This window comes from Phascolarctos cinereus, unplaced genomic scaffold (assembly GCF_003287225.1).
Source record: "Phascolarctos cinereus isolate Bilbo 61053 unplaced genomic scaffold, phaCin_HiC Scaffold_3;HRSCAF=262, whole genome shotgun sequence".
NCBI classification, from domain to species: Eukaryota; Metazoa; Chordata; class Mammalia; order Diprotodontia; family Phascolarctidae; genus Phascolarctos; species Phascolarctos cinereus.
In genome coordinates this window covers 19,910,122-19,923,121 of record NW_027555736.1, presented here as the reverse complement: position 1 = coordinate 19,923,121, position 13,000 = coordinate 19,910,122, and the positions used below count along the sequence as shown (strand labels likewise).

The 13,000-nt window shown below is 42.9% G+C and overlaps 1 protein-coding gene across 1 annotated transcript in view; it reads left to right on the top strand.

Annotated features, from left to right (window-relative positions):
- The window catches only part of IPMK (inositol polyphosphate multikinase), an 89,671-nt gene that overhangs the window by 40,967 nt on the left and 35,704 nt on the right, over window positions 1-13,000 (top strand). Inside the window, exon 3 of the mRNA XM_020998222.2 lies at window positions 10,915-11,011. Coding sequence (XP_020853881.1) covers window positions 10,915-11,011 — 97 coding nt within the window. The remainder of the gene's footprint in view (window positions 1-10,914; window positions 11,012-13,000) is intronic.

The window sequence follows — 13,000 nt, the reverse complement described above, 5'->3', positions numbered from 1 at the left end:
GTTATGTACATCTTTGGTTTCCCCCTCTCTATAAAGGCAAGGAGGAGAGGGAATGGTAAAAGGCCATTAGATCTAGCAGTTGAAGACATTGGCGATAATTGAGAGAGTAGTTTTATTAAAATGGGAGCTTCAAAAGCCAGATTGTGAGGACTTGACTCATAAGGGTAGCTAGGGAGTAGAGAATCAAGGGTAGAGGGTTTTCTGGGAATTCAGCCATGAAAGTGAACTGGGAACTAGTATGATATTCTGTTGTGGGGATGGTGGGGTTACGGCCAAGTTTAACATGTCTGTAGGTACTGGCAAAGGACCCAGGAGATACAGACAATAAAAGATTGTGAGAGGAGAGAAGTCCATGGATGTGCTGGGTGTGATGGAGCACATGTGTAACTCCTGCTCCTGGGAGGCTGAGATTAGTGCCTGCTTGAACTTAAGAAAGGCTGAGCTCCAGTGTTCTAGGCCCACTGGGTATCTACAGTAAATCCTGCAACAGTGTGGTGAGCCCTGGAGAGCAGGGGCCACCAGGTGGCCTAAGGAGGGGCAGAGCAGCCTGGGTTGGAAATGGAGCAGGTCAAAACTGCCATGTTGATCAGCAGTAGGATTGGGCCGGTGAGTGGCTGTTGTACTTGTAGCCTGGGTGAATCAGGGAGGGAGACCTAGTTTCCAAAAATTTCCCGAACCCAAGCCTAACAAACAGAAAAAGCAATGGTAGTTGAAATAAGCTTTCAAAGCAGACTTGGTTGGATGGGATCAAGGGCACTTGTGGAAGGCAGGAGAGGACAGCTGAAGTGGTAGCAAGGTTTTGAGAAGGAAGCTCATAGGAGAGGGCCTTGGTTTTCTTCATAAAATAGGATGATGAGTTCATCTTCGGAGAGCCCCCTGGGCAGCAGTAGCATTGGGAGCTTGAGGGGAGCATGCTGGTATGGATATAATAATTGGATGAATAAAAAACCTGCTATGAATCAGTCAGCAAGTGCCCAACTGATGTTAGAGAACATGAATGTCATTTGTAATGGGACCGTTGAGCCTCCTACCTGGCCTTCACACCTTTGTTTCATGCTGTTGCCGCACGAATCTTCCTTCCCTACTAGTTCAGTCATGTCCCTCTGTGCCCAGAAAGCTTCCATGACTTCCTATTGGTCATTCGTTGAAATTCAGACTCTTTTCAAGGCACAGTGTGTTGAGATGGTTTCCCTATAGATTCTAGCCTGTATATTAGAAGGTATTCTCGGGGCCCTTTTCTTTTTCGAAGTCTGACTGTTACTTCTCCCCTCCAGAGTATTTAGCCCTCTGGGTTCCCTAGGATACCCTGTACTTTACCGCCCCTGTCTGCTGGTTTTGTGCCCGCTATTCTCTATAAAGAGAGGGGTGGGGAATAAACATTTCTATAGCACTTACTATGTGCCAGGCACTGTGCTAAGTGCTTTACAGATATGATCTCATTGGATCCTAACAACAACTCTGCAAGCTACGTGTTGTTATTGTCTCCATTTTACAGATGAGGAAACTGAGGCAAACAGAAGTTAAGTGACTTGTCCAAGGTCACACAACTAGTAAGTTTATCAGACTGAATTTGAACTCGGATCTTCCTGATATCCCAGCCTGGTGCTCCATCTAGTTGTACCTTCAATGTCTCTATTCCAGCAAAAAAGCAGGAAGCCATGCTTTAAAAAAAATGTTCTTGGTGTGGGTGGACAGTCTCTTATTTATAGAATTTCTGTAGACAAACTTTTTTCTTGTTTTCATTTTTCTGTTTCTTATATAACTTAATATGTAATTGATATCTTGCTTGTTCAGGACAACATTTTTATTTTCATACCTACAAAGTTGTATGAGAAAGACTGATTCAGATTTTTTTTTTCCTCCTAAGATTCACTGGAAGATTATATTAGACTGCTGTTACTCATAATAAAGACATCCGTAATTCCCCAGGAGAGGTCACCTGGCTTGGTTTATAGTGTTTTAACATGAATTAATATTTCTTGTACCTGAGATAGGCCTTGAGCAAGGGAACCCTACTTTGTTTACATAATAAGCTATTTGAAGGCTTTCTCATCAAAGTAGAAAGGGAAAGTTGGTATTGTGGAGAGGTTTGACTCTTAACTTTTATTTGCTGTTTTGCTATGGATAGGAATTTCATCTGCTCTTCTCACGCCTAAAGTAGGAAAAAAAAGTTAATTCTGAAAAGCAGATTATATAGGCTAAGGCTTTCTCTGAAAATGGTTTTCTGAACGAGGCGCAAGAGTCTAAGACCCAAGATGAAATTGAAAAGTACAAGTGGCACATTAGAGTGGTAGTCGTTTTGGCAGTTTTTGTTCTCTTCAGAGCTCTCCTCATCCTGTCTCTGTAGTTCTTGTCTTATTTCTTCTAGGCCAGGGAGCTTGACTTTGATTCTTCTTGCAATTCTAGAATGTAGCATCTAGGTGATAGTTAATGAACGTTTAAACACAGTGCCAAGGTAACATGGGGCCAGGGAGGCTTCGTCAAGCATGGGTCATGGCTCTTTTTCTCTTCACAGTTTTTAGACTAGAACATTGTACATAAGCCACATACTTTACATTTGTTTGCCTAGAAATTAGCAAAATATTTGACAGTCATGTTATTCTTGTGGAAAAGCTGGAGGGGTGTGGCCTGGGTTATGGTATAATTAGGTGGATTTGGAACCTATGAAGAGATTAAGTGGAGTGGTGTAGATGTGTAGCTGGAGGACTGGATTCAAATCCCAACTTAGATCCTTAACTATCTATGTGACCTAGGGCAAGTACCTTCCCTTCTTTGGACTTCAGTTTTCTCATCTGTAAAATGATGGGGTTGGACGTAATGACCTCAAGTACCCTGAAGTTTACCATCTATGATCATAAGCTCCTATAAATGACAAGATCAGATAATTGTTCATTAATGGTTCACTGCCACTTTATTAGGACACACATTGATGTGGTCCAGAAGTCTTGTGTTTGGAAGCATTTTTATCAATGACTTGATACAACCGTATTTCATGTTTGTAGCTGATAACTGAAAGCCCTGGATGACTCAGTGCTTATTAACTTTGTATATTCTCTCAAGCAAGGCAGATTTGGATCCCGTGACCCCAGCCACACCTGCCCATCCTGTGCCATCTTTATCGGTGTCTTCCCATAAATTTTCCACAGTGGGTCCTCCCACTGGGTTGGAGGCTGTCTTCATTTTTCTCTTGAAACTGAGGATATACCACTTGAGCACTGTGACTGGGCCTGGATCCTCCCTTACCATGTGACTGGCCCATCTTTTTTTGTGAGACATTTCCTGATGATAAAATTTCTCTTGTTCAGAGAAACTCAGATTAGTTCTGAGGTTCAGCCTGTTCACCTCCAAAATGCACCTGTCCATTGCCTTCTGTGGGCCTCTCATCTTCAGTTCTTTAGAGGTCGCAGTCCATGTTTTGGGGCTGTACAAATAGCACTGGAAGAATGGTAGAGTTTCAAAGATGGGTCATGATTTCATGGAGAAGTGGGCTTATTATGGGAGCATTGCAGTTTGCTGAAGGCAGTCCAGCTTGCTCTCTTCCTCCAGTCAATTTAGTGCCCAATTCGTTGTCCATTTATACTTAGTCAGCTAGCATTCACAAAGTGCCTACTGTGTTCCAGGGCTTGTGCTAAGTGTTGGGAATACAAAGAAAGGCAAAGAGACAGCCCCTTCTCTCAGGGAGCTCACAATCTAATGGGGGAGACAATATGCAAACAAGTGAGAGAAGTTATATTAATAACCAATTGTTAAATTAGGATTAAGGTTTTTTCCCCTTTATTTCTTCACTCAGGGACAGCCCCTGTAGGCCAGTCAGTCAGTTTCTGAAGGACATAGCTGATAGGAGATTTCCTAAATCCTCCTAGACTGGCTTCTGTCTTGGTCAGGAGGACCCCACCCAACTAGGAGACGTTTTGTTTAGAGTATAAACCAAATCTAATCTAGGTGATTTCGAGCCCTAAAGCATTAAGACTCCCCCTTACCCCCCATTGGAATCTAGAGTGACCCAGCTTATGAAGGAGCAAACCAACCAGAGTAGTTTGGGTAGAGATGGATTTCTTTGTTCAGCTTGCTGGAGGTAGCTGAGTCTCATGATGAAGCCACCTTCTCAGCAAGAGAAGCTGAAGACTTTTAGCCCACCTCCTCATTGCATTACTAATTGTTCACCAATCAGGATTGATTTTCATCTGCCAGGGGCACTCTCCTTTCCCAAAGGTATTTAAGCATTTAGTGATCTCCCCGGTTTTGTCTTTGTTTACTGAGAGAAACCACTGACCATCAACTGATTATCAGCTAGCCTAATTAGGAAATTGATTATTAATTACCCAGAAACTCCTATCTCTCAAGCTTTCATTTGTCTCACAGCTATGTACAAATGATATATATGGGATAAACTGGAAATACTCTGCTGAAGGGAGACACAGCATTAAGAGGGATCAGGAAAAGCTTCTCATAGAAGATTGGGGTTTTAAATGGGACTTTTGATGTAAGCTAGGGCAAAACAGGAGGCATAGATGAGGAGGTAGGGAGAGCATTCCAAGCATGGGGGAGAGCCAGAGAAAATGCCTGTAGTCAGGAGATGGAGGGTCCTGTTTGCAGAACAGCCAGGAGGCCAGTGTCACTAGATTGCAGAGTAGGGGGAGGTAGGGAGTCAGGTGGAAGAAGACTAGAAAGATGGGGAGAGGCCAAGGTGATGGAGAACTTTGCAAACCAGACAGAGGACTTCACCTTGGATCCTGGAAGGGGCGGGGAGCCACTGAAGTTGCTGTGTCTCTATCACTGTGGTGGACACTGTCCACTTCTTTACTTTTATTCTGCTTGCCCCCAGTGGATGCTGAGCTCCTCCCCAGGGGAGCAGGTAGACAGGCCTAGGCATCTATGCCTTTTTCACTCACCTCCTACTTCTGTCACAACCTGAATGTTTCTGGGCCCTGGGGGAGCTGTTGTAAGGAGGAGGGGGATGTGTCGGGTAAGGGGCTATGGGGAATGTGTGAGAGTGGGGGTGGAGGAGAGGGAAGGCAGGTATAAAGGAGAGTGGGAAGAGGGAGGGAGGGAAAGAGAGAGGAAGAGAAAACCCATGCAGTAGCAGTAGCAATTCCAATAACAAATTGTTAAGCCAAGATTTTTTAAAAAAAAGTATGTATTCAATTACATTGCTCTTATCAAAAAAAAATTTTTTTTAGTAAAAGTGAATTTTTTGGTATTGTTAATAACAATACTTTGGGGGGGGCGGAGCCAACATGGTAGAGTGAAAGCAGCAACTTGCTTGAGCTCTTCCCCAAACCCCTCCAAATACCTATAAAAAATTGGCTCTAAACAAATTCTAAGGCAGCAGAACTCACAAAAAGACAGAGTGAAACAAATTTCCAGCCCAAGACAACCTGGATGATTGATCAGAAAGGTTTGTTGCACCGGGCTGGGCTGGGAGCGCAGCGTGGCGTGGGCGTGCAGGCCTCAGAGAACCTGGAGCAGGCCTCAGAGGACTGAGTTGCGGGCAGTTGTGGCGGTTTCCAGACTCCGTAATCGACGAATGCCAAAGACAACTTAGGAGGTCAGTGGGAAAAGTCTTTTTCTGCGGTGCTGAGAGAAAGAAGGCGGGGTCTCAGATCCAGTTCCCTGAGAATGTGGCCCTGGGGTGGGCAGCTGCTTCCTGAGTTTCCAGCCCACAGACTGAGGGGCAATCGTGTGGCTGATTAGAAGGGTATTGCAGGGATCTCTCTGCTGGTGTTGAGGCAGGAATCTCTTGCTTTGCCCGTGCTTGGATCTGGGTCACAGTTCTGGACAGGGGTCCTGGGGTGAGGAGGAGCGCTGGCCTGGTGGAGCTTGTAGTGGCTGTAGACAGGAAACCTTCCTCACAGTTCCAGGGCAGAAAGGAGTGCTTGTGGTCACTAATATACCACAGCACAGGCCAGGAAAGGAGTAAACACCTCGCCCCTTACCATACCACCTTGCAAGAACTGAAAATTTATGGGTCCCTACAAGTATCTCTGAAAACAGTTATATAAACCCCCGAAGCTTGGGACAGTACATTCTCCACATTGGAAGCAGACCCCTACCTTAACAAAGAGTTTAAAACTCAAGTAATTGGCTGGGATCATGAGCAAGCAGTGCAAAAAGAGTCAGACTATATTATCTTACTTTGGTGACAAAGAAGATCAAAATATACAACCAGAAGAAGACAACAAAGTCAAGCTCCTACATCCAAAGCCTCCAAGAGAAATATGAATCAGTCCAGGCCTTGGAAGAGCTCAAAAGGGATTTTGAGAAGCAAGTAAGAGAAGTTTAGGAAAAACTGGGAAGAGAAATGATTGAGTGATGCAAGAAAATCAAAAAACAAGTCAACAGCTTGCTAAAGGAGACCCAAAAAAATACTGAAGAAGAAAATGATGCCTTAAAAGATAGCCTAACCCAAATGGCAAAAGATGTCCAAAACACCAATGAGGAGAAGAATGCCCTAAAAAGCAAAATTGGCCAAATGGAAAAGGAAGTCCAAAAGATTACTGAAGAAAATACTTCCTTAAAAATTAGAATAGAGCAATTGGAAGCTAGTGACTTTGTGAGAAATCAAGACACTGTAAAACAAATCCAAAAGAATGAAAAAATAGAAGAGAATGTGAAATATCTCATTGGAAAAACAACTGACCTGGAAAATAGATCCAGGAGAGAAAATTTAAAAATTATTGGACTATCTGAAAGCCATGATCAAAAAAAGAGCCTAGACATCATCTTTCAAGAAATTATCAAGGAAAACTGCCCTGATATAGTAGAACCAGAGGGCAAAATAGAAATTGAAAGAATCTACTGATCTCCTCTTGAAAGAGATCCCAAAGGAAAACTCCTAGGAATATTGTAGCCAAATTCCAGAGTTCCCAGAAAGAAACAATTCAAGTACTGTGGAAACACAAGATTAAGCAGCATCTACATTAAAGGACTGCAGGGCATGGAATATAATATTCCAGAGGGCAAAGGAGATAGGATTACAACCAAGAATCACCTACCCAGCAAAACTGAGAATAATCCTTCAGGGGAAAAAATGGTCATTCAGTGAAATAGAGGACTTTCAAGCATTCTTGATGAAAAGACCAGAGCTGAATAGAAAATTTGACTTTCAAATACAAGACTCAAGTGGAACATGAAGAGGTAAACAGGAAAGAGAAATCATAAGAGACTTATTAAGGTTGAACTGTTTACATTCCTGCATGGAAATATATTTATAACTCATGAGACCGTTGTTACTATCATGGTGGTTGGAGGAAAAAAATTGTATGTATGTATAGATAGGTAGGTAGATAGATAGATAGTTAGATAGAGGGCATAGGGTGAGTTGAAGATTAAGGGGTCATATCTGGAGAATAAAATTAAGGGATGAGAGAGGATTATATTTGGAGAAGAAGAAAGGATGGGGTAAATTTTTTCACACACACAAAAAAAACACCAGATAAGAAAATGCTCTTACAGTGGAGGGGAAACAGGAAGATGAGAGGGAATGAGTGAATCTTATTCTCATAGGATTTGGCTTACCAAGGGAATATCATGTAAATTCAATTGGGTAAGGAAATCTGGCTTACCCTACGGGAAAATAGGGGGAGAAGGGGACAAGGGAGCAGGGGGATGATAGAGAAGAGGGCAGATTGGGAAAGGGGGTAATCAGAAGCAGATACTTCTGAGGAGGGACAGGGTCAAAAGAAAGAACAGAATAAATGGGAGGGCAGGATAGGATTAAGGGAAATAGAGTTAGTTTTTCACAACATGTCTACTGTGGAAGTGTTTTGCATAACTGCACATGTATAACCTATATTGAGTTGCTTGCCTTTTCAATGGTGGTGGGTGGGGAGGGAGGAAGGGAGAAGATTTGAAATCTAAAGTTTTAAAAACATATGTTTAAAAAAATGTTTTCACGTGCTACTGGGAAATAAGAAATATGGAAAATGGGGTACAGAAGTCTGTCCTGCCCTATAGGAAAATAGAAGGGGAAGAGGATAAGAGAAGGGAGGGGGGAGAGATAGAAGAGAAGGCAGACCAGGGGAAGGGCTATTCAGAATGCATGCCATCTTGGGGTAGGGGGAGGGGTGAGATGGGGTGAAAATTTGGAACTCAAAATCTTGTGGAAGTAAATATTGAAAACTGAAAATAAATAAACTTATATTAAAAAAGATGAAGAAAATAACAGTACTTTAAAAATTTGTCATTATTTAGTATTTTCCTAATTTCTATTTTTATGTTTTATAATATTCATAATATTCTAGTACACTAGTTCATGTAGAGCATAGGTATTAGGACCTCCCAGGTGAGGAAATTCTTGTGTAGGCTGGGGCACGGATAGGTTAAAGGACCTGTCCTTATTTGCCTGGCAGCCAGCTAGTCTGTGTTAGAACCTGGTTTTCAAAAGTAGTAATCATCCAGGTTTCTGCACTTGAAGGTCTGCAAAACACATTCTCTGCACTTGCTTGTTTGATCCTCTTGCCAGCCCTGGGAGGCAGCTGCTGTCAGCTTATGTTGCTGGGTGAGAAAACAGAGGCTTAAGGTGCTTAACTGATAGCTAATAAGTGTCAGAGTCGGGATTTGAACTCAGGTCTTCTTGACTCCAAGTCAGGCAGTCAGTCAGCTAGTCGATTTATTTGCTATGTACCAGGCTGCCTGTTTATCCTTCTTATCTTGAAACGTGATTATAATTAATTTGCACAGACTTAGTAGTAGTAAGTCATATTTCATTGATAGAAGTGATGGCTCCTATGATGCTATGGCTTAAAAGAAAAGAAACCCCAGAAAACACCCCAGTTGATTGAAATTCATATGATATATAATGTAATTGGGTCTGGCTTCTTGGATAGCATGCATTTTTCTTGTTAACATTTAGAAGATTTATATCTGTGTTATAAGATACATATTGGACTCAACATTATTTTGTTTTGAAAATAAAACAGAAAGTATTAAAATGTTTTTAGAAATCAATTTTATCACTATATTAATGGAATTTGGACCCAAAATATTATGTGACAAAACATTTCCAAAAGAAATTGGGGTTTTGGAAAAGTTAGCTGTAAGGCAGCTATTAGATAAATCCAATTAGAACTTGGCATTTCTCCTTAACCTAGCACAGTGCCTAGCTAAGTGTGCAGGATCGGAACCTTGGTTCATGGACTCCAGAGCCACACTTTTTCCATGATTCTGTGGCCCCTCTCTCGGATCTTTGGAAGTAGCTCACATCTTTCCTGCTGCTCCAGCATTCCCTTAGAACCTTTATTTTGTAGGTTTGTATTCCCAGTATCCTAATTAAAATAGCTTCTTTTGGGTGTTTGCCATCTCTGTTATGTTGCAGACACACAGAAGTCACAGTTGTGCTTTTTTGTAACCTGGCTCAGTTCACCAAGCAGTTGGGAAGTACCTGCTGTGGTCCAGGCACTGTGCTGGGTACTAGGCACAATGACCATGAGCCCAATCCTGCCCTCCCTGCCTTCCGGGAGTTTTCAGGATAGCTTGAACTTTATATAGAGCTTGAAGGTTTGCCAAGCTCTGTGCTGGGGCTATCTTACTCTATCCTCACCACAACCCTGAGAGGGAGGTGCTCTTATTATCTCTGTTTTAGAGAGGAGTGACTTGTCCAGGGTCACTCAGTTAGTAAATGCCTGACTTCAGGACCAGTGCTGTAGTCATGACGCGACCCTGCTGCCATCTCTAATGGGCTGGGGATATGGCCTGGACTCAGAGGGGCAGGATGCAAGGTAGGGTGGGAAACCTATGAAAGAGAGATCTAGAAAAATCTGAGGAGGAAGAGAGGTCTTTGAACTGGGTGTCCGAATACCAGCAACTATTTGCACAGAGCAGATGGCCCCTTGGCTGAACTGTGAAGGGAAAGAGTGGATTTTAACAGCTTCCGGAAAAGGACAGGCCTTTTAGGCTTGGAGGGGTAAGACACTCTAACTCAGTGGAGTTTGTAACGGGTGGCTGGGAGGCTTGCTTGCAGCTAGAGGGTGCTGGTTCTTATGTGAGCAGTTCTTACGTGGGTACGTGGGCTGTAGGAGCTGCTGAAGGGCCTTGAGCCCCAGAGTGACCTGGGCAGACGTGAGTCCTCAGGAAGCTGATTTTGGCAGCTTTGAGAATTGTTGGATAGAGAGAAGAGAGATGGGCGGCAGGGAAGCCTGTAGGTGACCTATGACAGAGGGAAAAATGAGCTGGGAGGTTCCATTTGTCATTAACACTGCTCGCTTTTGGGGGGGAACAACTGCATTTTTTCCCTCTTGCAAATTGCAGAATTGAGTAGGAAAGAATTAGTGAGACTTTGGAGTGCTAATAAGCGTGCTTAGTTTTATTAGGTGAGACTCAGCTGTGTGTGGTGTGCCTCATCTCCCTTCTAATTTGTAAGTAATTAAGATTTGTTAGAACATTTTTACTTTTGATTCTAGTACCTTCCAAACAGATCTTTTAAAATAATTTAGAAAATGAAACATAAATTCATCATTAGTGCTTTTGGATATTCTTGTTGTCAAAAGTAATATTAATTGATTGACCAGTGAACTGTGATTAGCAAGGAATTTAATGAGGAATAATTAGACTTTGTGCTTAGAGGATGATGGGATCATTGAGGGAGAGTCGGAAGGGACTCTTGGGACGTCTTCGTGAACTCCCTCATTTTACATTTGCCCAAACTGAGAAACAAAGAGGTTAAGAGGTTCCTCAGGCACAAAGTGGCAGAGCTGGGGAGTTTGGGCCCGTGCCCTCTAACCCCAAACCTAACACTTTTCCACTGCACCACACTTGGGTGGTTGCTCATGGATTAAGAGAGCTGCTGTTTCTGACAGGCAAGGCTGGCAAGGAATTGTGGATCCATAACCTTATTCCCTTGGATTAAATGGTGGTCTTGATCTATTAGAGAGCAAGAAAAAAAAAACCAACTTATTTTTTCCTCTTGTTTTCTAGGTTTATGCTGCTGATTGTGGGGACAGTGTTCTCCTAGAGCTACGGAAATATTTGCCAAAATATTATGGCATCTGGTCACCACCTACTGCACCAAATGGTAATGCGTTCTTTTTTCCTCAGTTTTTTACTTATACTTGCTAAAAATAACTTTTGGAATTAGCATGGAATTGAAATCAAACCTGAAAAAGAAAAAGAAGTCAAATCACAAACATAATCCTTTCTTCAGTCGACACTGATGTAAGAACTAGGTTTTACAAATCCATTGAAAATTTCTTCAGTGATATACATAAAAATAAATGACCAGCTTTCTAATAATTGAACTGAAGGGCATCTACTGGCTATTCATTCCAGATTTACGCATTCATTTTCCATTTCTACTGCTATCCAATTCTGTCCCCTGTCTTGAAGGAGAACTATTTGGCTGAGAGTACAGATATTCCTAGTTTAATGTACTTCCTAGTTTTCCTTTTGAGAATTATTTTCCCAGGATGCTATGTGTGCATGATTCTCTCTCAGCTACAAGGCTGAGGAGTGCCCATGAATTCCTGTTTATTCCCCAGTAAGACTGAATGGAAACAGGGATTGGGGGTCAGGTACCTGGGCTGGAGAGAGAAGGCAGCGGCTGGGTCATGCTTCTCTAAAGTTAACCACTGGCAAAAAGACAGGCGCTCTTTGCCCTTAAGTTCAACCATGTTTCTTTCCTAGGAAGAACCAAGCAGGGCAGCACTGTGGAGAGAGCACCAGCCCTGGATTCAGGAGGACCTGAGTTCAAATCCGGCCTCAGACACATAACACTTACTAGCTGTGTGACCCTGGGCAAGTCACTTAACCTCATAGCCTAACCAAAAACCAAAGAACCAAGCACACATTGTTTCCTGTGAAAAATGTATTACCTAGTCAAAGAGTAGATTTGTAACTACGGCAAGTGAGCCATTGCTTTGTAGCTTGGGATGGGTCATTTCTACAATAATAATGAAGTGCAGGCCACAAGAGCATTTTGTTGGATTAGCGCTCAGTCGTCAGCATCATTTTCCCCTCCCCAAGCCCCCTTACCCCGTCTGTCGTTTTCAGAGTAAAAACACCTTGTGAAACATTGGGAGCAAATATGATAGTATTGTTATTATTTTAGTAAGATATGAAAAGGAGCCTTTACGGACTAAGGAAATGTTTTATTTCATTATAATTGGGGGGGGGAGAGGGATTTTTGGTGGTACTCCAGGATAGGCACATTGCCTGTGTTTAAAAATCAAGATAAAAACTAGTGCCATGCCTAGATCAGCAGATGTTTCTTGGTGCCCCTGGAAGCAGAGAGGAAGGGTAAAGATAGAGAAGGAGGAAAAAGAAGTGTAGAAATTGAAGAGAGAAAGAGTGGAGAATTACTGAGAAAGTCATGGAGGATTTATTAAGCACCCTTTGTGTGCTAAGTGTTGGGAGCAGGCAACTTGGCTTGGAGCAGCAGCAGGTATTTGCATAATGAGTATCTGCAAAGTGTACATGCTATGGCAACAAGGTGATTTTTTGGGGGGGCAAGACCCTAACAGCTGTCAGGGGGCAGATCAGGAGAGGTCTGTAGGAGGTGGCCTGTGAAGGAATCTGAGGATTCAGTGAGATGAGTTGAGAAGGGAATCCATTCTCTGGATGGAGAACAGCTAGTACAAAGGTGTGGAGGTGAGAGATGGAGGGCTGTGTGTGAGAAACGAGGGAAGACCAGTTTGGCTGGGGATGGTAGAGCCAGGGTCAAGCAGAGGAGTTTCTGTTTGTTCCTAGAGATGAGAGAGCCCTCGAGTTAGAGCAGTGGGGGGATGTGGTCAGATTTTCACTCATTCGGAACATGGGTAAAGAATGAATTGGAGAGAGAAGAGACTCGAGGCAGGGCAATCAGAGAGGTGCTGAGGGCCTGGTCCAAGAAGGTGGCTGTGGGGTTGGAGAGATGATGGGTGTGAGGTGTGGAGGGGAACTCTTTGTGACCTAATTGGGGGGTTTCCTTGGCAAAATACCGGAGGGATCGCCATTTCCTTCTCCAAATCATTTTACAGATGAGGAAACTGAGGCAAACAGAGTTCAATGACTTGCCCAGGGTCACACA